The sequence below is a fragment of the Scyliorhinus canicula genome, chromosome 3 (assembly GCF_902713615.1).
Source record: "Scyliorhinus canicula chromosome 3, sScyCan1.1, whole genome shotgun sequence".
NCBI lineage: Eukaryota > Metazoa > Chordata > Chondrichthyes > Carcharhiniformes > Scyliorhinidae > Scyliorhinus > Scyliorhinus canicula.
The window spans coordinates 181,430,858-181,455,506 of NC_052148.1; the positions used below are offsets into that span (position 1 = coordinate 181,430,858).

The window sequence follows — 24,649 nt, forward strand, 5'->3', positions numbered from 1 at the left end:
TGTGTGAAACTCCTATACAACGCCCCCAAGGTGAGCATTCAGATCAACACCACCAGCTCCGAATACTTCCAGTTACACAGATGCTCCAAGCAGGGATGCCCACTGTCCCCACTCTTGTTCGCCCTGGAAATTGAACCCATGGCGATCGCCCTGAGCGACGCGAGAGGCTGGAAGGATATCCGAAGGAGGCAGCAGAGAGCACAGACAGAGTCTCACTCAATGCGGGTGATCTGCTCCTCTACATCTTGGACCCGCAGAATGGCTTAAAGGAAATCATGAAGCTTCTGAAAGAGTTTGGGGGCCTTCCATTGCTACAAACTCAACCTGGGCAAAAGTGAGGTTTTGCTGGTGAACCCAAATGGGGGAGGGACAGAGTTGGAAAGTCTCCCATTTAAAATAGCCCCCCAAAAACTTCGCTACCTGGGGATCCAGATAGCCCATGACTGGACACGAATCCACAAGTGGAATCTGACCAAGTCTGGTGGAGGAAATTAAAAAGGAGCTGCAGAGATGGGATACACTCCTGCTTTCCCTGGAGGGGAAAGTGCAGATGATCAACATGAAGGTACTACCAAGGTTCCGCTTTCGTGATCCATACCGATCTTCATCCCCAAGGCCTTGCTCCAAAGAATAGATAAAATGTAGCACAGTAGTTAGCACTATTTCTCAACAGCGCCAGGGATCTGGATTCGATTCCGGGCTTGGGTCACTATCTGTGTGGAGTCCGCACGTTCTCCCCATGTCTGTGTGGGTTTCCTCCCACAAGTCCCGAAAGACATGCTTGTTAAGTGAATTGGGCATTCTGAATTCTCCCTCAGTGTACCTGAACAGGCACCGGAGTGTGGCGACTGGGAGGTTTCCACAGTAACTTCATTATAGTGTGATGTAAACCTACTTGTGACACTAATAAAAATAATAATTATTACTAAAATGATTATGGCATTCCTCTGCTGGGAGAGCATCCAGGAATCCATAAGACAACACTGCAGAGGAGAAGAAGCATGGGCGGCCTGAACTTTCAATACCACCACTGGGCAACCACAGCCGACAGGGTGAGGGAACAGGTAAGGGAACTGAACACAAAATGGGTTAGTGGGAGGTATCCTCCACCACGGGAACGACCCTCCGAGCCCTCGCCACGACAACGCTCCCATCCCCGCTGGCAAAACACACATCCAGTCCAGTGATGATAGCAACGCAAAGAACCTGGAACCAGGTGAGACAACACTTGGGCTTAACAGAAGTGTCCCCATGGCTCCCATCTGCGGCAACCATAGATTCCCATCAGCCATGCTTGACGCCACCTTTAAGAGGTGGAGACAGCACGGGGGGTCACTAGCGATTTGGGACTTCTACACGGGGGACAGACTTGAGACATTAGAAGAGCTGACGGAGAGACTGGAATTACCAAACAGGCAGGAACTCCAACATGTACTAGGCAAAAACTTTCTCCGCAAGGTAACAAGGTACCCTAGAGCTTCAAGAGACACAATGTTGGAGGAGCTGCTGGATGCAGAAAGCATGGAAAAAGGGAACTGTGGGGACACATACGGAAAAGCAAGGCAGAAGTGGGAGGATGAACTAGAGATGGAAGTAGGGTGGGGACTCTGGAGCGAAGCACGAAGTCCACTTCCTCCTGCGCAAGGCTAAGACTCATGCAGTTTAAAGTGGTGCAGCAAGCACACCCAACAAGAATCCGAATGAGCAGGTTTTTCCCCAGAGGTAGAGGACACATGTGAACGGTGTTAGGGAGGCCCAGCAAACCACGTCCACATGTTCTGGGCATGCCCAGGCTTGTCGGGTTCTGGACAGCCTTCTTCGGGGTGGTGTGTAATGAATTGTGGGGGCGAGGGTGGAGCTGTGCCTGAGTGGCAGGCTTTGAGGTATTGGACCAGCCAGAACTTCATATGGGGAAGAGGGCTAATTGCCCTTGCATTTGCTTCCTTAATTGCCCGCAGGACAATCCTACTCGATTGGTGATCAGCAGCACCACCCACAGCTACTGGCTGGCAGACCTGTCAGAATTTCTCCATCTAGAAAAGATCAGATGCACCATCCGAGGGTCGGACGATGGCTTCTGCAAAGCGTGGGGGCAATTAATCAGCCTGTGAAAGGGCCTAAGACAGGGCCCGAAAATAGCAGGTTAGGGGAGGAGGTGGTGCCAAAGAAAAGGAACAACATGTAAATATAACTGTTTCAATCATCTCCTGGAGAGTGTACAAATGTAAAATTTAATTAAAATATTTATTTTTTTAAAAGTCAAATGTCAGGCATTGGTAAACTTGGGATATTATGGTGATATAAAGTTACAAACTAAATGGGCAGGGCAAGAACAACAGCTTTTCTTCCCTTATAGACTTCTGTGGTTGTGCACCGTCATAGTGTTCCGCTGGTTTTGTCTGCAAGAGTAGAGTCTGTGAACGGTCAAATGATGCCCTACATCACCATTTCTTTCAAGCATGTGTTGCACGTGAATATCATTGAGATTTAGCAGAGTCCATTTTTAGTGTGTACTTGAGTTTTTGCAATAATAATAATAATATTATAATCTTTTATTGTCACAAGTATGAAGTTACTGTGAAAAGTCCCTAGTTGCCACATTCTGGCGCCTGTTCGGGGAGGCTGATACTGGAATTGAACCCGCGCTGCTGGCCTTGTTCGGCACAACAAACCAGCTGACTAGCCAACTGAATTAAACCAGCCATAAAGCCATCATACAATAGTTTCCAGAATTCTTTCACTGCTATATGCGATGTGCTGATTTTTAAATTCTCAAATTCACACTCTGAAACTGACATGGTGTAATTTGAACTCCTGCTTGTTAAATTAGTAGTCCCATGTTCTAGGCTTTACGGTCATGGACTGGCTAAATTAAAACACGGGAGAGGGGAATTGGCCTGGTGGAAAGGGCCTATGCCAAGTTCAAGTTGTGGGATTGGTCCCACCACGAAAAGGAGTTGGAGTGGCGGCACGGTGGCACAGTGGTTAGCACTGCTGCCCCACAGCGCTGAGGACCTGGTTCAATCCCCGGTCCTGGGTCACTGCCTGTGTGGAGTTTGTACATTCTCCCCGTGTCTGCGTGGGTCTCACCTGCACAACGCAAAGATTTGCAGGGAAGGTGGATTGGCCACATTAAATTGCCCTTAATTGAAATTTTTTTTAAAGTTGTCTGAAACCCAGACGAGACAGAAAGGCAAATTAATGAATGTGAACAAATTGCAAAATATCCTCATTCTTTATTTATTTTTTGCAGGCAAGCTTCTGATGAATGGGGATACTGAATTAACCATAAAACATACACACTTAAAATGGACTCAGCTAAAACTCAGCATTATCACAGTACAACACATGCTTGAAACAAATCATGGCACAGGAAGTCATTTGGCAGCTGAATGCATGTCGACTGATCTCCTACAGATAAAGCCAGTGGAACGCTATATAATGTACAACCACAGATTACTGAAGAAAGTATCAGAGGAACAGGTGGTGTATAAACTTAAAATATTCTCACCGGACAATTCCTTAAGTCACCAACAGTACTTGCTGCCCGAAGTAGCTCAGCAAACAGTTCTGGCCTGAGACGTTCATGTCTCTCCACCATCCCGTCTACCTGATTGCTAAATTTAAACAGAGAATGTTATTTCTTGTTTGATCATGTTTGATCATTTTTATTTATATATTATTTCACCAGAAAAAGACAAAATATTACTCACCACAGTGCTGTAATGGACACATAATGTACCAGCTCAGTAAAAGGTAACGGATCTGAAGTAGCTCCACAGCTTTTGCACACGCTCTAAAACAAGATGTATTTTAACAATAACAATCAGATTAAAACGTCCTCCTTCTATCAATTAATGGGGACAGGGAAATAGAAGCAGAGCAATGATGCCTCAAGGATAATAGCCTTCAAATGTATTTTATATTATCACAACCAATACACATAATCATACCATTAACCTTTACCTGCACCAGCAATATTTTACGTGTCGCCTAAACATTTGTGTATTGTTAGGATTCCGGAAGAGAACCTCAATTGTAAGACTTAGGAAAGGATTACATAGAATTTACAGTGCAGAAGGAGGCCATTCGGCCCATCGAGTCTGCACCGGCTCCTGGAAAGAGCACCCTACCCAAGGTTAACACCTCCACCCTATCCCCATAACCCAGTAACCCTACCCAACACTAAGGGCAATTTTGGACACTAAGGGCAATTTAGCATGGCCAATCTACCTAACCTGCACATCTTTGGACTGTGGGAGGAAACCCACGCACACACGGGGAGGATGTGCAGACTCCGCACAGACAGTGACCCAAGCCGGGAACCTGGGACCCTGGAGCTGTGAAGCGATTGCGCTACCCACAATGCTACCGATACTTCGCCCCAGGAGTGATAATACTGACAATAAGTATCGATAATGTTAAAACAAAGTTTGATTTAAACACAGAATCAAGCCCATTAGCAATAAAGTAACAGCTTTATAGCAAAGAGTTCAAACAGTTCTTAAAAGGATAAAAAGTCAACTTACTCCCTGCACCTGCAACAAGTAAGGGAACACTTAGGAAGCAGCGATCATAATATGGTTGAGTTTAGTCTGCAGTTTGAAAGAGAGAAGGCAAAATCGGATGTAATGGTGTTACAGTTACATAAAGGTAATTACGAGGGCATGAGAGAGGAACTGGCGAAAATCGACTGGAAGCAGACCCTAGTGGGGAAGACAGCAGAGCAAAAATGGCAGGAGTTTGTATGCATAATTGAGGACACTGTACAGAGGTTCATCCCCAAGAAAAGAAAGATTATCCGGGGAGGGATTAGACAGCCATGGCTGACAAAGGAGGTCAGGAAATGTATCAAAGAAAAAGAGAGATCCTATAAAGTGGCCAAAAGCACTGGGAAATCAGAAGATTGGGAAGGCTATAAAAACAAACAGAGGTTAACAAAGAGACAGATAAGGAAGGAGAGGATCAAATATGAAGGCAGGCTAGCCAGTAATATAAGAAATGATAGTAAAGGTTTCTTTCAATACATAAGAAACACACGACAGGCCAAAGTAGACATTGGGCCAATTCAAACTGATTCCGGAAGGCTAGTGATGGGAGACGAGGAAATGGCTGGAGAACTTAATAAGTACTTTGCGTCTGTCTTCACAGTGGAAGACATGAGTAATATCCCAAAAATTATAGAGGGTCAGGGGGCTGAGTTGAGTATGCTTGCCATTACAAAAGAGATGGTGCTAAAAAAGCTAAAAGGTCTTAAAATTGACAAATCTCCTGGCCCCGATGGGCTACACCCTAGAGTTCTAAGGGAAGTGGCTGAAGAAATAGCGGAAGCGTTGGTTGAGATCTTTCAAAAATCACTGGAGTCAGGGAAAGTCCCGGACGATTGGAAGATCGCTGTTGTAACCCCCTTGTTCAAGAAAGGATCAAGACAAAAGATGGAAAATTATAGGCCAATTAGCCTAACCTCAGTTGTTGGTAAAATTCTAGAATCGATCGTTAAGGATGAGATTTCTAAATTCTTGGAAGAGCAGGGTCGGATTAGAACAAGTCAACATGGATTTAGTAAGGGGAGGTCATGCCTGTCGAACCTGTTAGAATTCTTTGAGGAGGTGACAAGTAGGTTAGACCAGGGAAACCCAGTGGATGTGGTCTATCTGGATTTCCAAAAGGCCTTTGATAAGGTGCCACACAGGAGGCTGCTGAGTAAGGTGAGGGCCCATGGTGTTCGAGGTGAGCTACTGGCATGGGTTGAGGATTGGCTGTCTGACAGAAGGCAGAGAGTTGGGATAAAAGGTTCTTTTTCGGAATGGCAGCCGGTGACCAGCGGTGTCCCACAGGGTTCAGTGTTGGGGCCGCAGCTGTTCACCATATATATTAATGATCTGGATGAAGGGACTGGGGGCATTCTAGCGAGGTTTACCGATGATACGAAGTTAGGTGGTCAGGCAGGTAGTGCTGAGGAAGTGGGGAGGCTGCAGAAGGATCTAGACAGTTTGGGAGAGTGGTGCAGGAAATGGCTGATGCAATTCAACGTGAGAAAATGTGAGGTCTTGCACTTTGGAAAAAAGAATCCAAGCTTAGACTACTTTCTAAACGGTGAGAAAATTCATAATGGCAAAGTACAAAGGGATCTGGGAGTGCTAGTCGAGGATTCCCTAAAGGTAAACATGCAGGTTGAATCTGTGATTAAGAAAGCGAATGCAATGTTGTCATTTATCTCAAGAGGGTTGGAATATAAAAGCAGCGATGTGCTACTGAGCCTTTATAAGGCTCTGGTTAGGCCCCATTTGGAGTACTGTGTCCAGTTTTGGGCCCCACATCTCAGGAAGAACATACTGGCACTGGAGCGTGTCCAGCGGAGATTCACTCGGATGATCCCTGGAATGGCGGGTCTAACATATGATGAACGGCTGAGGATCCTGGGATTGTTTTCATTGGAGTTTAGAAGGTTAAGGGGAGATCTAATAGAAACTTACAAGATAATACATGGCTTAGAAAGGGTGGACGCAAAGAAACTGTTTCCGTTAGGCGAGGAGACGAGGACCCGTGGGCACAGCCTTAGAATTAGAGGGGGTAAATTCAGAACAGAAATGCGGAGACATTTCTTCAGCCAGAGAGTGGTGGGCCTGTGGAATTCATTGCCGCGGAGTGCAGTGGAGGCCGGGACGCTAAATGGCTTCAAGGTAGAGATAGATAAATTCTTGATGTCGCGAGGAATTAAGGGCTACGGGGAGAATGCTGGTAGGTGGAGTTGAAATGCCCATCAGCCATGATTGAATGGCGGAGTGGACTCGATGGGCCGAATGGCCTTACTTCCACTCCTATGTCTTATGGTCTTATATATATTCCAATTAAGCAAACAACTATAGTTCAACGGCCACTTATAAATAAAGTTAACAATCAGGTTTACTTGCTTTCTTCTGTGCAATCACCTTGGCGAGAACCTTCCAGGCCAAGATCCTATGACAAACTTCAAAACTACAGATAGATCTTCCTCCATCCCTTAATTACATCATAACATTTGATCTCTTCCCACTGAGATATCTCATGACCTGTTTATCCAGGTCTAATCACCATCCCTCAAATTATCTGTACCCTGGAGTCCTCCAAAATCATAAACAAATATCCATTATTGTGCTTTTGGAAACATACCCTCATGGAGACAGTTTTTAATTTCATATTATTTAACAGCTTTTTCAACTCTTTTCTTTAAGATGACTTCCTGATAACAGTCATATATATTTATTAACAACAGCACCTAGACTTGGCATTGAGCGGCACATTAGCACAGAGATTATCACTGTTGCTTCACAGCTCCAGGGTCCCAGGTTCGATCCTGTCTGTGCGGAATTTGCACGTTCTTCCCGTGTGTGTGGGGGTTTCCCCCGGGTGCTCTGGTTTCCTCCTACAGTCCAAAGATGTGCAGGTTAGGTGGATTGGCCATGCTAAATTGCCCGTAGTGTCCAAAAAGGTTAGGTGGGGTTACTAAATTATGGGAATAGGGTGGATAAGTGGAGTTAAGTAGGGTGCACTTTACAAGAGCCGGTGTAGACTCAATGGGCCGAATGGTCTCCTTCTGTACTGTAAATTCTATGATTCTATGAGAGTCAAATTAACATTGAGGTGGTTAATCATTTGTGGAACTTCAGTGTTACTGAATATATAACTTCCTTTGTCAGCCAACTAATTCAAATATAAAGATTGCAGATGCTGGAAAACAGCGTAAACCCAAAAAATGTTGGAAACACTCAACAGGTTTGGCAGCACCTGTGAATGTCTGACCAATTTGAAATAAAAGGTCATAGACCTGAAACTTAATATCTTCCTCACTGCACAGGTGCTGCTACGCTTATTGAGTGCTTCCAGTGTTTTCTGGTTTTATTTGCTTATATTTAGGCACAAAGGACTGAACTTTCAATCGCGCGTCGGGGACCCGATGTCTGGATCATTTCCGAGCCCCAACCTTGCATCGCATCAGCAGCACGGAGGCAACGTGATTTTGAAATGCAAATGGCCTAACTAACTCTAGGGCAAGACTGACACCCAAATACCCATAGCAGGAGCAGCTTGGGAGTCACCAAGGTGCCAATGGAGGAGGCAGTGCTCAGAGCGCAATTGCCATCACGTCAGGCATTGGCGATGAAATGTGAGATCATGAAAAGCAGGATCAAGAACAAGGAAGGTGATGACATGGCAGTATTGCCATTGGACTCGTAACCCAATGCTCCAGGGACCTGGGTTCTAATCCCACCAAGGAACATGGGAATTCAATAAAAATATGAATAAGTACTTTATTTTTAAAATTTTATTGAAGGCATTTTTTATATATACATATCACAGGAATACAAAAGACAACCACGGCAACAGGAAAGAAACCCATCCCTCCCTATATGCTTTCCCAACAAACACCTCCCCCATTCACCCCAATGCCAGCCGACATCCAGTTTTTCGCCCTACTCCCTCCACCGCAAATAGAAAATTAAACGAAAGCCTCACCCCCCCCCCCCCCCCCCCACCACCCGCTGACGACTTAATACTCCTTAAAGTCAATGAACAGCTTCCACCTCGAGGTGAACCCCTCCTCCACACCTCGAATGGTGAACTTTATCTTTTCCAAATGCAGAAATTCTGCCAAATCGCTCACCCATACCCTTTGCCATCAGCGGCTCAGAGTTCCGCCAGCACAACAAAATCCATCTCCAGGCTATCAGGGAGGCAACCACCGACAAGACGGCCTCTCCCCCTGTCTGTACCTCCAAACACCTCCAAACTCTTTGACATTTCAATGGCAACACATCCCACCTCTCAAAGTTTGCCTTTATTCCCTCCACCAACCGCACTGAGTTCAACTTATGCAGTTTGGCTCAACTCTGCACCACCTGTATCCCAAGATAGCGAAAACTCGCACCCCCCAACCAAAGCAGCAGTTCCTCCAACCTCATTTCCTGTGCCAGGGCATTAATTGGAAATACCCCGCTTTTCCCCATATTAAGCTCGTACCCCAAAATGCGGGCCAACTCCCCAAAAATCCCCATGATCCTGTAAAATTCCTGACCGGGTTCGGAATATACAGCAGGAGATCATCTGCGCGCAAAAAAACTCAGCGCTCGGCCCTCGTACAAAGAAACCCAGCACTTGGACCTGTTCCACCCCCCCCCCCCCCCCCCCCCCCCCCCCAGTGCCATTGCCAGGGCTCAATCGTCAGGGCAAAGAGCAGCGGAGAGAACGGGTACTGCTGCATTGTCACCCAGTGTAAACCAAAATAATCCAGGCTGACCTTGTTTGTCCAAACACTCACCTTAGACAACACTCACCTTAGACATTGGCCAAACCCAATCCACAAACCCCTGCCCAAACCCGAACAGCCCCAACATCTTGAGCAAATATGTCCATGCGACCCGGTCGATCACGTTCTCCATTTCTATTGCCACTTCTCAGCCCTCCGAAGACATCATTAGAACATTAAGCAACCTCTGTACATTCGCTGCCGCCCCTTCACAAACCCCCATCTGGTCCTCACCTATCACCCTCAGCACACAATCCTCTTATCGGTGTCGCCAGCACGTTTGCCAACAACTTTGCATCTACATTCTACAGCAAGATCCACACTCCCAGAGTCCTTGCCCTTCTCTAAAATGAGTGATATCAACATCTGAGACAGCACGGGGGGGGGGATACTTCTCCCTCACCATCGACTCATTGTACAACTCAACTAGCAGGGCCCCCAGGTCCAACCCAAACTTCTTACAGAACTCAACTAGGAGCCCAACTGGACCCTTCCCCGTCTTCATCAATCCCACGTAATCCGTCACCTCTCCCTCAGCCCGATCGGGGCCCCCAATCATTGCACCTTCGCCCGCTGAACCCTTGGGAACTCCTAGCATCCAAAATAAAGCCTGATCTATTCACCCCCCCACTGGAGGCCCAAAATTATACAATCTCCGGTAAAAAGCCTCAATAACCCTATTCACCCTTTCCGCTTGCATACCATCATGCCCCCTATCGTCTCTCACCTCCCAATTTCCCTCGCCGCTGCCTGCTTTCTCAACTGGCGCGGCAGCATCCTGCTAAGCTTTCTCTCCATACTCATATACCCTCCCTCTGGCTCTAGGCAATTGCCCCACCGCCTTTCCCATGGACACCAGTCTAAATTCTATCTGCCTCTGCCTCTCCTTTAGTAACGCCTCCTTAGGTGCCACTGAATATCTCCGATCCACCCTCAATGTCCTCCACTGACAACCTCTCAGCCTGCACTTTACTCTCTCCATGCCAATAACCACACATCCAACCTCCACTGTGGCTGCTGAGCCTCCCCCCCTCGCCACCCACAAGTACACCCAATGCGGCTCATGGTCAGAGACCACAATCGCCGAATACACTGATCCAACCATCCCCACCAACAATGCCTCATCTAAAATAAATCAACCAATCCAGGTGTACACGCAGTGCACTTGCAAGAAATAAGAAAACGCCTTCGCTCTTGGTCTCTTAACCTGCCATGGGTCGGTGAATTGCCTTCTTGAATTGCTGCAGTCCTTGAGGTCTAAGTACACCACTGTGCTGTTAGGGAGGGAGTTCGATGATTTTGTCCCAGCGACAGTGAAGGAACAGTGATATATATCCAAGTCAGGTGGTGAGTGACTTGGAGGGAACCCTCCAGGTGGTGGGGTTACCAAGTACCTGCTACTCTTGTCCTTCTAGATGGTAGTGGTTGTGAGTTTGGAAGATGCTGCTTAAGAAACCTTGGCGAGTTACTGCAGTGCATCTTATAGATGGTACACAGGGCTACCACTGTTCGTCGGTGGTGGAGGGTTTGAATATTTGTGAAAGGGGGAGGAATCAAGTGGGCTGCTCACCATCACCAAACCACACACCCCCGACCCGGAAGTAATTTAAAATACTTCCCCACATCAAAAGCCGCACTCTTATTGATCAGCACCGCCGCCCCCTTATCTTCATATCCAACCCCGAATAGAACACCTGCCCCACCCAATACTTCCTCAGCCTTGTATGGTCCCCCAGCTTTTGGGGTGTCGTCCGTCTTCAAACCCCTTAGATGCACGAAAGCGCAAGACCTTTAAAACAGACGATTCAAACCCCGAAGGTTCCACATAATCAACCGGGCCTGGGGCTCTACACCCCCCGGTCGATCAGTCATAGCCCTCTTAAACCAGCCCCCCCCCAGGTCCAACCCCGAATAGAGCATGGCAGCCGCCCCTCAAGGCCTCCACCTACCCTCCTTCCCCCTAGCTGTACTTCATCCACAATTCGCCAAAAACAGTAGAACACACTTACCCACTCTCCTATTGCACTGGCATTTACAGGTAGATGACACTCTGATGTCCCAGGTAATAATTTAATAATAATAATTAATTAAATTATTAAAGGGTAGTGCCTTCTTCCGCTTGCCCTCCCTACTCTGCTCCTCTAGCTTCCTCTTGACAGGAGAATACCTCTGCAGAAGCTCCTCCCTACAGCTCTGTCCAATATCTCACACCCCAGCCACACTTTCAATACTGACATCCCACATATAAATTTTTAAAACCACAAATTAGCCATAGCTTTCCAAAGGAAAAGTATTTGGTTTACATATACAACACTGCAATTTTCTGCCCCACATGCTATCATAAAGTTAAGCAATCCATAATTCTTCAAAGTCTACAACTAAACCATATATTTAGTTAATAATATATATTTTGGAAAAAGAGTTCTGTATCTCACCTGCTCATAAAGAGTCATGGCAAATTTCTGGTGGGTGATACAAGACTTAACAGTGCATGTGTCCATTTCAGCGTCTGAGACTATGTGCAAGTGAATTCTCTCCAGAATATTCTCCTAAAGGAAAAGGACAAAGCAAAATATTGTGATGCTGGCGTCAGAATCATCAGTATGCGAAGCCCAGCCCAATTTACTTCGAGCAAATTACTTACTTTCATGCTTGCAGCATATATTTACATTTTGTTTGAGCAACAGATTCACTGAAAAATGAAAATTTATCCTATATCCATAAGATTCATAGATACATTTGGTCAAAAATATAGAAAAAATTATATCCAGCCAAATTCACATATATTTCACTCACTGTGACACAAGTTGAGTAATAGGCTCTCTTCAAGTGAACGTCCCGTTGAAATTCCTCCTTATAAGCCAACCATTTGAAGACAGACATAACTCTGTTCCAAACATCAGCATTTGCCATTGCATTTAACTTCTCCAGTTTACACAGCTTGTACAAAGATTATATTTTTGGAAACAACATCATAGCGAAGAGCAAAGACAGACATAAGCTTAGGAACGCCCTGAGCCATCTTTCATACCTGACTGTAGAATTAGACAGACCCAGCAGGAATCACTGATAAAAGTAACAGCAGATTTGACTTTGGTCACGAGCTACATTTATATCGTGCTTTTTAACAATACAAAAAAAAAAACCCAAGATGTTTCACAAATTTATGAAATGAAATTCAGTAATTTCCAATTAGCTATGTCAACATGAAGTTCTGTTTAACTCTATACAGACTTTCCAGCTGTATCTGATTGTGTGGCACTCTTAACACCTTCATTCTTTTCACATTCAATTTCTTCTGGTTACGTTACATTACCCCACCCCGGCCTTTCACAGAACAGAATAATTAATGCCTGTGGCACTTGATAAGCAAATGATTGCTTTACATTACAGCTTAACCTTTTTGGCTATGGATTGCTGTTTCAAAGATGCTCAAGAAAATGATCTTCGACAGGAAATCCAGCTCGTAAAACATTCCATTGTATTGCAAAATTAAGTAGAGAGATTCCTAATCAATCAATTATATCAGCTGAGCCAAGAAACACCTGACGTGCAGTGTTCCATAACTAAATTTAAGATTACATGTATTAGGTTATAAGGCAAAAATGCAGAGTGAGATGGCAATTTAGGATAGGAGGTAGTCAATCTGAATATTTTCCAGTTTAGCCTGAACAAATGAACAAGCCAAAAATTGTCTTAATGCAATAATGCAGGAATGCAAGAAAAGACTACAGTTGCAGGAAGATGTAACAAAGGTGTATGCTTTAATCACAGTTCACATAAATGTTGCAGACATCTGAGAATTCATCAGATTACAGGGGAGAAACGAAAGGCACTTGTCCCCAGATGAAGAGGAAATAATGTACTCTGAAAGACTTGAAAATGCTGAAGGATGAGCCATTGGCCTGGATTTCGCAGTCAGAAACAATTGACTGGATAACATACATACAGAATAATTAAAGCTAACTAAACAGTGCACTCTATAGGAAAGTATAGAAACACCAACACCAACGTCTGTACTACGGCCATGAAACCTCATTAATTGTTGATAGTTTCAGGTGAGCAATGACTGCGAACACCGACAGTTTGGCCCTTATTACTACTGTAAAATATGGACGGCATTTTTCTGTTTGATAATTTTTGGAACAAATTTCTTCAAGATATTCTGTGCTTTGTTTCATTCTTTCTTTTTCCACTGAGTTAATCTAAAAGCATTTCCCATTCTGTTCACTTTTTTACTTTTGCTATTTTCCTCAAAGTCCTGTTTCGTCTTCACGTTCTTGATACTTTTTAAGTTACTGTTGCATGACAAACCCACTGTTCTTGACCAAATTACAACATCTGTAACATTTTCTTACCTGATGATATCTGGCTGAATCATACTTTTTTTCGATTTTCAATCCGGCCCGCTGTCTGCATACACAGCCTAATTTATTTCTCGAACCTCACAGCACGGTGGCCCAGTGGCTAGCACTGCTGCCTCACAGCACCAGTGACCGGGTTCAATTCCAGCCTTGGATGACTGTCTATGTAGAGTTTGTACGTTCTCCCAGTCTCTGCGTGGGCTTCCACCTGGTTCTCCGGTTTCCTCCCACAGTCCAAAGATGTGCAAGTTAGGTGGATTGGTCATGCTAAATTACCCCGTAGTGTTTAAAAGATTAGCTGGGATTACTGGGTTACAGGAATAGTGTGGGGGAGTGGGCCTAGGTAGAGTGCTGTTTCAGCGGATTGGTGCAGACTTGAATGGCCAAATGGTCGTCTTCTGCACTGTAAGGATTCTGTGACCCTGACTCAGGCCACGTGGACGTGTTTCCACCATGCACGGTAGCACGGTGGTTAGCATAAATGCTTCACAGCTCCAGGGTCCCAGGTTCGGTTCCCGGCTGGGTCACTGTCTGTGCGGAGTCTGCACGTCCTCCACGTGTGTGCGTGGGTTTCCTCCGGGTGCTCCGGTTTCCTCCCACAGTCCAAACAAAGATGTGCGGGTTAGGTGGATTGGCCATGCTAAATTGCCCGTAGTGTCCTAAAAGGTAAGGTGGGGGGCGGGGGGGGGGGGGGGGGGGGGGTTGTTGGGTTACGGGTATAGGGTGGATACATGGGTTTGAGTAGGGTGATCATTGCTCGGCACAACATCGAGGGCCGAAGGGCCTGTTCTGTGCTGTACTGTTCTATGTTTCATCGTGTTTAATCATGTGCTCCCATATCTAGGAGTCTAGGAGAGCAGTAAAGGTCAGCAGCAACCCGGGTTGGGGGGGGGGGGGGGGGGGGATTGTTACATAGTATTGTTCCTTTTTCTGTATATATGGTTAACATTTATTTTGTTATGTTAAATGTTGTTAATGGTTATGCAGGAAATTATGTTTTGATAAAAATTTGAATGAAAGTAATTTTTTTTTAAAAAAATCATGGGCTCTCATGTGGAAAGATACTGCCTAAACATTTATCAGACTGCTCAAGAATGAGGCATAGATAAGTTAACATACAAAAAAAAAACTATGGTTTTAAGGAACAGAAGCAATCAGGGCTATATCATCACATCTCATTCACTAAAGACATAGCAAGTGAATATAAAGGTGGCAAAAGCTGAGACTGAAGATATAAGGATATTCTATAACCTAGAAAAAGTGAGCATTACCCTCATCATTGGATTCTTAAGTTTTGAATGATGAGGGATAAAAGTTTCCAAAGGCTACAACATCTCAGTCCATTGATGAACTGTGAATGAAGGAAGGCTGAAAAATAAACAAAGCTTCATATGTTGATATGAATGCAGACGTGGTGCAAGACTGCATACTTCAGTACCCATATACTCACTTTAGTTGAAAGTATTTAGTCAAAGCTGACCAATTCTTTGTTGAGACTTTGAACTGAAGAAAGAATTGTTTCCGTTTCATAGATTCTATTTAGAAACCAACAAGGTGAAACCGTACCAAATAGTTCAATTATTCTAGTTCATTCTTTGCTTATATTTGAACAACTTTTCCTTTTCAAATACAACCTACTTTTGAATAGGATTGGTGTTTATATCTCAACATGAGATATATCAAGTGATAAATAAGATTTTCCAAATTATCCTGAAATAGCTTTGGATTATAGTCTCAAACAGATTATATTTGGCAAATACTGAAGCCAAGATAAATACTAGGATGAACTTAATCCACAAATTACCTTGGATCAACTACGGAGCAGACGCTCACATGCTGCAGCCAGCCACCTATCCATTGTATTAGTTGTTCCCTCATTTGAATGAATCTAGTCTGCCCTCACCAAACCAACATCCAATAGTTTAAATTATTCTTTGTACACAACAACTTGGAGCAGGAGTAAGCAATTCAGCTCCTCAAGCCTGCTGCGCAATTCAATACGATTATGGCTGATTTCATCACAGCCTCAACTCCACTTTCATGCCTGTTCTCCATAAACTTTCAAACCATAACTAATTAAAAAGCTATCTGCTCCTGTCCCAGCATCCACCGCTTTCTGCGGTAATGAATTCCAGATGCACAACTCTTTGAGAAGTAGAATCATATAATTTACAGTGCAGAAGGAGACCATTCGACCTATCAAGTCTGCATCGACCCTTGGAAAGAGCACCCTACTTAAGCCCACAGCTTCACCCTATCCCCGTAACCCCACCCAACCTTTTTTGACACTAAGGGCAATTTATCATGACCAATCCACCTAACCTGCACATCTTTGGACTGTGGGAGGAAACTGGAGCACCAGAGGAAACCCACGCAGACACAGGGAGAAAATGCAGACTCTGCACAGACAGTGACCCAAGCCGGGAATCGAACCTGGGACCCTGGAGCTGTGAAGCAACTGTGCTGCCCAAGTAATTTCTCCTCATCTGTGTTTTAAATCTGCTACCCCTTATCCTAACACGAGGACATCTCGTTCTAGATTGCCCCACAAAAGGGAACATCCTCTCTATATCTAGTTTGTCAATATCCTTTATCTATGAACTTCAATCAGGTCTCCTCTCATTCTTCTAAACTCGACAGACTATAGGCCTAAACTGCTCGATCTTTCTTCACAAGACAAACCACTCATCTCTGGAATCAATGTAGTGAACCTCCTCTAAACTACCTCCAGTGCAGTTAACATCCCTCCTAAAGTAAGGGGACCAAAACTGTACACAATACACCAGGTGCTCACGAATGTCTTGTGCAGTTGCAGCAACACTTTCCTACTTTTATTCTCTATTCATTAGCAATAAATGCCAAATTTCCATTTGCCTTCCTTATTACCTGCTGTACCTGAATACTACTTTTCTGCGTTTCATGCACGAGGACACCCAGATCCCTCCGCATCAAAGCACTCTGAGGTTTCTTTCCGTTTAGATAAGTTGTCGTCCTATTTTTCCAACCAAAATGGATAACCTCACACTTATCCACGTTAAACTCCATCTGCCAAATGTTGTTCCATTCACCTAGCCTATCCATATAGATTTGTAAATTTCTTTATTGCAACTTACAATCCCACCTATTTTAGTCTGCACTGGAGTGTTGTTTTGGGCTGCAGTAGAGTGCTTAAGTAGGAGTTTGGTGACTGAGGGAGGGAATTTCTATCAAAAGTCTACTCTTTCTTTTAGTTAATTCCTAAATTAAAGATGCTGTTTGGGTTGGAAGAAGGTGAGTTTTCGGCTAGCTTTAAAACAGGGTTCATACAGGTTCTGCTTGCAGCTGCAACTAGTTTATTAGAAAACTGGGTGAAGCAGGTTTTCAGAAGTGAGAGACACTGAGTAGAAAAGCAGGCCATCTTACATGGTTGACTTTACCTCCACTGGAATGCTGCTTTGGGCTGAAGTAGAATGCTTAAGTTGGAGTTTGGTGACTGAGGACGTTTGGTGAGCAGGGAATGAGATGATCCTTTCTTTTTCCAATTTCCCTCAGAAAAGCGAGCAGCAGCCTTGATAAGTAGGAGCTGGAAACTGTGGAGGCCAAGTATTTTCAAAGCTGATATTATAAACCCAACAGAGGTTATGGGGTAGGAACTATCAGGTTTTCTGTGCCCTCCGGGGAATATGAACTTCCCCGGTAAAGGGGCAAGGCTTCCCCTTAACAGTTGTAGCCCCTCCAGTATAAAAAGCCTGACCTGGGTGTAGGTTGGGAAGAAGCCATGTGCAGGTTAGGTGGATTGGTCATGCTAAATTGCCCCGAGTGTCCAAAAAGGCTGGGTGGGGTTATGGGGATAGGGTGGAGGTGTGGGCTTAAGTAGGGTGCTCTTTCCAAGGGCCGATGCAGACTTGATGGGCCGAAGGTCTCCTTCTGCACTATAAATTCTATCATTTTAATTCTCAAAGGGTTGTGCATCTGTGGAATTCATTACCGCAGAATGCAGTGGATGCTGGGACAGGAGCAGATAGCTTTTTCATTAGTTATGGCTGAAAGTTTATGGAAGACGACCCTTCGGGGAGTGGTGGTGATTTGACTAGAAGTAATAATAAACCTCTTTTGTGCTCTAACCTACAGCTTATGCGTGGTTGCTTACTTCGGAACTAGCACTGGCAACGGGGATTCAGTGGAGCTGCCGCGACACCGGTTGCTACATGCCCCGTCTACCTCGTCAGGCCCCATTGTAAGCCATCATCTTGCCGCATATCGGGAAGTTGGAGCCACTTAATGCAGGTACAGATGATTGGGAACAGTACGTAAAGAGGATACACTTCTTCCACATGTACACAATTACTGCCGACAAGAGCCAAACTGTAGCCTTGCTGACTGACTGTAGGGAACCCACATACCACATTACAAAAGTCTAACCCACCCAGACGCTCCGGACACCCGCTTGTTCACCTACCTGGTAGCTTGGTTGGGGAACATTTTGACCAGAAACCACCACTGAGTGTTTCCGGTTCCACATGGCCGCCCAGGCCCAAGGCAAAGGTATCAGTGAATTTCCAGCTCCCCTCAGGAAACTAGCTGAAACCTGTGAGTTCGACCCAACCACGTGTGAAGCACTATGCGACCAGTTAATACGCGAGATCCGCGATGCAGCCACACAAAGAAAACTACTAACCGAAGCTCATTTAGACAACCAAAGAGCCATGGAAATTGAAGTATCTGGTAAAAGTGCCGAACAAGGAGTCGAAGAACTCCAGGGGCTGGCAGTGCCCAAGGGATCTTGTCAAAGGCTTTACTGAAGTCCATGTAGACAACATCCACTGCCTTTCCTTCATCAATCATCTTATTCACTTCATCAAAAAACTCGATCAAGTTAGCAAGACACGACCTCCCATTCACAAAACCATGCTGGCTGTCACTTATAAGTCCATTTGTTACCAAATGTGTGTAAATCTGTCCCTAAGAATCTTCTCCATTAATTTCCCTACCACTGATGGCAGGCTCGCTGACCTGTAATGTCCTGGATTATCCCTGCTACCCTTCTTAACAAAGAAATAAACAACATTGGCTATTCTCCAGTCCTCTGGGACCACACCCGAGACTATGAGGATACAAAGGTTACTGTCAAGTGCCCAGCTATTTCCTCCTTTGCCTCCCTCGGTGTTCGGGGTAGATCCCATCAGGCCCTGGGACTTATCTACCTTCATGCTTTTTATGATGTCCAAAACCACCTCCTTTTTGATATCGACATGACCCAGACTATCTGCACACTCTTCACTATGGTGAATACTGATGCAAAATACTCATTTAGCATCGTGCCCATTTCTTCTGGCTCCCCAGTCCTCGAGTGGACCAACCCTTTCCCTGGCTACCCTCTTGCACCTTATATATGTATAAAATGCCTTAGGGTTCTCCTTAGCCCCGTTTACCAAGAACTTTTCATGGCCCCTTTTAACCCTCCTGACTCCTTGCTTAAGTTCCTTCCTACTGTCTTTATATTCTTCAAGGGCTTTGTCTGTTCTCAGCCTCCTAGACTTTATGAATGCTTCCTTTTTCTTTTTGACAAGGCTCACAATATGTCTCTCGTTATCTAAAGTTCCTGAAACTTGCCATACTTCTTTTTAATAAATATTTTTATTCCCCTCCTTTTTCACATTATATTTACAACAAATAAATCAAATACAATGGCAATCCCCAAGCCAACAATCCCCTCATCCCACCCACCCTCAAAACAGCTCCCAACATTTTGAATACAAAACACCAATGAAAAAGAATCATCATTAATTTGTACATTCCAAACACCCCCCCCCCCCCCCACCCAAATTCCCCCCCTGATGTTCAATGTCATCCAATTCGTGAAAATGAACAAGGCCCATGAGTTGTAGAACACTTTCATCCTCCCCCTCAACTCGAACTTCACTTTCTTGTGCGTTAAGAACTCCAGCAGGTCCCCCCGCCACAGAGCGGAGAAGCTGACCTCAACCCCAACAGAATCCTCCTTCGGGCAATCAGCGAGGCGAAGGCTAAGACATCTGCCTCTGCACTCGCTTCCATCCCCAGCCAATACAACACCTCTAATATGGCTTCTAGGGGACCTGATTGAGTCTCACATGCACCACCCTTGAGATTACCCTAAAGACCTCCCTCCAATACTCCAGTTATGGGCAGGACCAAAACATATGAACGTGATTTGTCGTCCCCCCCCCCCCCCCCCGACAGCATTCACAAACATCCTCCACACCCTTAAAAAGTCGGCTCATCCTCGCCCTTATGAGGTGCACCTTATACACCACCTTCAACTGTCTCAGCTCCAACCTCGCGTACGAAGTTGAGGCATTCACACTCCGAAGCACCTCACATCACAACACACAAAATCTTCGGCTCCAACGCACCCCTCCCTGATGAGCTCAGCACATTCTATGCCCGCTTTGAGCAAGAGATCAGCGAGAGCGCACCCTCCAGCCTGGAAGCCTCGGATGAACTTGTATCCGAGGTCACCATTGCAGATGTCAGAGCAGCCTTCTTAAAGGTCAATCCACGGAAAGCCACTGGCCCGGATGGGGTACCCAGACGAGCACTCAGGTCTTGCTCGAAGAGCTGGCGGGGGTATTCGCAGACATCGTCAACCTCTCTTTACAACAATCTGAGGTCCCTATATGCTTCAAGAAGACGACCATCACCCCGTACCAAAGAAAAGCCAGGCAGCGTGCCTTAATGACTATCGTCCAGTGACTCTGACATCCATCATTATGAAGTGTTTGAAAGGTTAGTCATGGCACGAATGAACTCCAGCTTCCCGGATTGCAGTTCACCTACCGCTGCAACAGGTTCGCAGCAGGTGCCATCTCCCTGGCCCTGCACTCAACACTGGAACACCTGTATAACAAAGACATCTATGTCAGACTCCTGTTTATTGACTACAGCTCAGCCTTCAACACTAATATTCCGGCAAAACTCATCTCCAAACTCCATGGCCTGGGCCTCGGCTCCTCCCTCTGCGACTGGATCCTGAACTTCCAAACCCACAGACCACAATCAGTAAGCACAGGCAACAACACCTCCTCCACGATCATCCTCAACACTGGAGCCCCCCAAGGCTGCGTCCTACTATACTCCTTATACACCTATGACTGTATGGCTAAATTCCCCTCCAACTCTATTCTCAAATTTGCTGATGACACCACCGTAGTGGGTCGGATTTCAAACAATGACAAGACAGAGTACAGGAATGAGATAGAGAATCTGGTGAACTGGTGTGCCAACAATAATCTCTCCCTCAATGTCAACAAAACAAAGGAGATTGTCATTGACTTCAGGAAGCGTAGAGATTCCCTACATCAATGGCACGAAGGAGGAAGGGTTGGGAGCTTCAAGTTTTTAGGTGTCCAGATTACCAACAACCTGTCTTGGTCTCCCCATGCCGACCATATAGTTAAGAAAGCCCACCAATGACTCTACTTTCTCAGAAGACTAAGGAAATTTGTCACGTCAGCTACGACTCTCATCAACTTTTACAGATGCACCATTGAAAGCATTCTTTCTGGTTGTATCACAGCTTGGTATGGTTCCTGCTCTGCCCAAAACTGCAGGAAACTACAAACGGTCATGAATGTAGCCCAATCCATCACGCAAACCAGCCTCCCATCCATTGACTCTAACCAGCATAATTAAGGACCCCACACACCCTGGACATACTCTCTTCCACCTTCTTCTGTCAGGAAAAAGATACAAAAGTTTGAGGTCACCAACCGACTCAGGAACAGCTTCTTCCCTGCTGCCATCAGACGTTTGAATGGACCTACCTCGTATTAAGTTGATCTTTTCCCTACATCCCAGTTATGACTGTAACATTACATTCTGTAGTCTCGCCTTCCTTCCCTTTGTACGGTATATGATGTCTGCATAGCATGCAAGAAACAACACTTTTCACTGTATACTAATACATGTGACAATAATAAATCAAATCAAATCAATCCATCCTCCATGCCCTCCCCAATTCTGAAACTTGCCATATTTATCCTTCATGTGGAGATGCCGGCGTTGGACTGGGCTGGGCATAGTAAGAAGTCTGACAACACCAGGTTCAAGTTCAACAGGTTTATTTGGAATCACAAGCTTTCGGAGCATAGCTCCTTCATCAGGTGGGTCAGCTGTTGAAGGGGCTACACTTAGAAAGCTCAAGTTTCCAAATAAACCTGTTGGACTTTAACCTGCTGTTATAAGACTTCTTACTATACTTATCCTTCATCCTCATAAGAACATGCCGGTCCTGTATTCTAATCAACTGACGTTTGAAAGACTTCCACATGTCAGATATTGATTTACCCACAAACATCCGTCCCCCAATCTAAATTCATCGGTTCTTGCTTAATATTGTTGTAGTTAGCCTTTCCCCAATTTAGCACTTTCACCAGAAGACTCTTATCCTTATCCACGAGTTCCTTAAAACTTATGGAATTATGGTCACTGTTCCCAAAGTGCTCCCCTACTTAAATTTCGACCACCTGGCTGGGCTCATTTCCCAATACCAGGCCCCTTTCTCAGTTGGACGATTTACATATTGCTTCAAGAAACCCTCCTGGTTGCTCCTTACAAATTATGCCCCATATAAGCCTCTAGCATGAAGTCAGTCCTAGTCAATATGGGGAAAGTTAAAGTCACCCACTACAAAACCCTGTTGCTTTTATATCTTTCCAAAATCTGTCTACATATCTGCTGCTCTATCTCCCACTCGCTGTTGAGAGGCCTGTAGTAAACCGCCAACGTTGCGATTGTACCCTTCCCCGGGAAGGATGGATGTGAGGTTTCATAGATGGGACGAGAGGGGATTTAAGGAACTGAAGGATTTGTTCCTTAGGGGCAATGTGCGAGGCTGGAGGAGTTGGGAAAGAAGCATGGGTTGGCGCAGGGGGGAGTGTTTAGGTGCATGCAGGTTCGGGACTTTGCAAAAAATGTTTTGCCATCCTTCCCGATAGCATGGCCTCTTCATTGCTGTCAGCTGGGGGGCTGGAAAGGGGGCTTGTTTCAGTGATTTACGGGAGAATCCTGGAGGAGAGAAGGAGGGGATTCTACAATTGTTGGGGTTTGTTCATCATGCACTTTCGGGAGTTGGTTACCGTTGACTGTTTTGGCGGAGGGGGTGGTTGGTTGGATGTGTTTCCTGGGTTTGAGTGGGATTGTTTTTTTATGTTGTTGGGGTTGTTTTTCTTTTGTATGGTGAAAACAGTGAACATTTGTCAAATAAAAATATTTTCCAAAAAGATGATTCCACCCTTCCTATTCCTGAGCTCTACCCATATTGCTTCACTGCAGGCGCCCTCCTGAGGTGACCTCCCCAAGTACAGCTGTGATCTTATCCTTAACTAGTAATGTAACTCCCCCACCCCTTTTACATGCCTCTCTATCCGGCTCAAACATCAAAATCCTGGAACGTTTAGTTGCCAATCTTGTGCCTCCTTCAACCAAGTCCCTGTAATAGTAACAACATCATAGTTACAAGTACTAAGCCAAGCTCTAAATTCATCTCCCTTACCTGGTGCACTTCTCACATTGAAACAAATGCACTTCAGACCATCAATCCCTATGTGTTCAGCAACTTCTCCCTGCCTGCTCTTCCTCTTAGTCTTACTGGCCTTATTCTCTAGTTCCCCCTCAGTTACTTCATGTGCTGACCTACTGCTCTGTTTCCCACCTCTCTGCCACGAGTTTAAACCCTCCCGAGTGACGCTAACAAACTTCCCGGCCAAGATATTTATGGTTCTCCAGTTTTCTGCAACCGCTCCTTCTTGTACAGGACCCACTTGCCCTGGAAGGGATCATAATGATCTAGATATCTGAAACCCTCCCTCCTACACCAGCTCTTCAGCCACATGTTTAGATGCACTATCTTCCTATTCCTAGCCTCACTGGCATGTGGCACAAAGAGTAATCCTGAGATTACAACTCTAGAGGTCCTGCTTTTTTAACTTGACACCCAACTCCTCGAACTCCTCCTGCAGGACCTCGTCACTCTCCCTGCCTATGTCATTACTACCTATGTGTACCACAACCTCTGGCTGTTCACACTCCCCCTTCAGAATGCTCCATGCCAGTTCAGAGACATCCTGGCACTAGGGAGGCAACACACCATCCGAGAGTCTCTTTCACGTCCACAGAAGCGCCTATCTGTGCCCCTGACTATAGAGTCCCCTATAACTATATGTGTTTTGACCCTCCCTGCAGAACAGAGACCGCAGTGGTGCCACTGTTCTGGCTGCGGCTGTTGTTTTCCCCTGATAGGCCATTCCTCCTCTCCTCCCCCCCCCCCCGCAACAGTATCCAAAACCATATACTTGGGGGACAGCCACAGGGGATTTCTGCACCTTCTAGCAGTTACCCATCTATTTGTCTGCACCTTAGGTGTGACCACATCTCTGAAACTCCTGTCTATGACGCCAGGCTGGAATGCTTATTTTTTAGACTGGGAGGTGATGTGCAATGATGTTTCCCCAAGGGTAATTTAGGGTCCATTGTTCTTTAAAATTTTTATATATCTAGACTATAATGCTTTTCCCTACATCTGGAAGTATGCAAAACTAAGCAACATAGCAAATACTGAAGATAGTTGTAGACATCAGGATGACAGGTGTGGGATGGCGAGATGGACAGAAGCGTGGCTGATGCAGTTCAATGTAGAAGTGGTAAGTGATGCACTTTGGGAGGACGAATATGGAGAAGCAACATACAATAAATGACACTGTTTTGAAAAATGTATATGAACAGACATGCTGTAGTGTTCATGTAATCAAACCCTTACATGGCAATACAAGTTGATAAGATGGTTAAAAAAAGCAACTGGATTACATTTGTGAATAGGTAGATGAATCAGATATAAAAACAAAGAGATCGCATCAGAAGTTTATAAATCACTAGTTAGGTCACACAAGGGGTATTAGGCACTTCAGGAAGAATGTAAAGATGTAAAAAGTAAAGTGTGGGCATTTATCAGAGGTGATGGAATTCAGTTATGAGACAACAC

General features: G+C 45.2%; 1 protein-coding gene across 3 annotated transcripts in view; it reads right to left on the reverse strand.

The window, feature by feature from the left end:
• Positions 1–24,649, reverse strand: part of usp53b (ubiquitin specific peptidase 53b) — a 177,477-nt gene that overhangs the window by 102,553 nt on the left and 50,275 nt on the right. For all 3 annotated transcript variants that reach the window (XM_038791849.1, XM_038791848.1, XM_038791847.1), the window contains 3 exons: positions 11,722–11,835; positions 3,714–3,796; positions 3,512–3,617 (listed from right to left, as the gene is read on the reverse strand). In XM_038791849.1, coding sequence (XP_038647777.1) covers positions 3,512–3,617; positions 3,714–3,796; positions 11,722–11,835 — 303 coding nt within the window. The remainder of the gene's footprint in view (positions 1–3,511; positions 3,618–3,713; positions 3,797–11,721; positions 11,836–24,649) is intronic.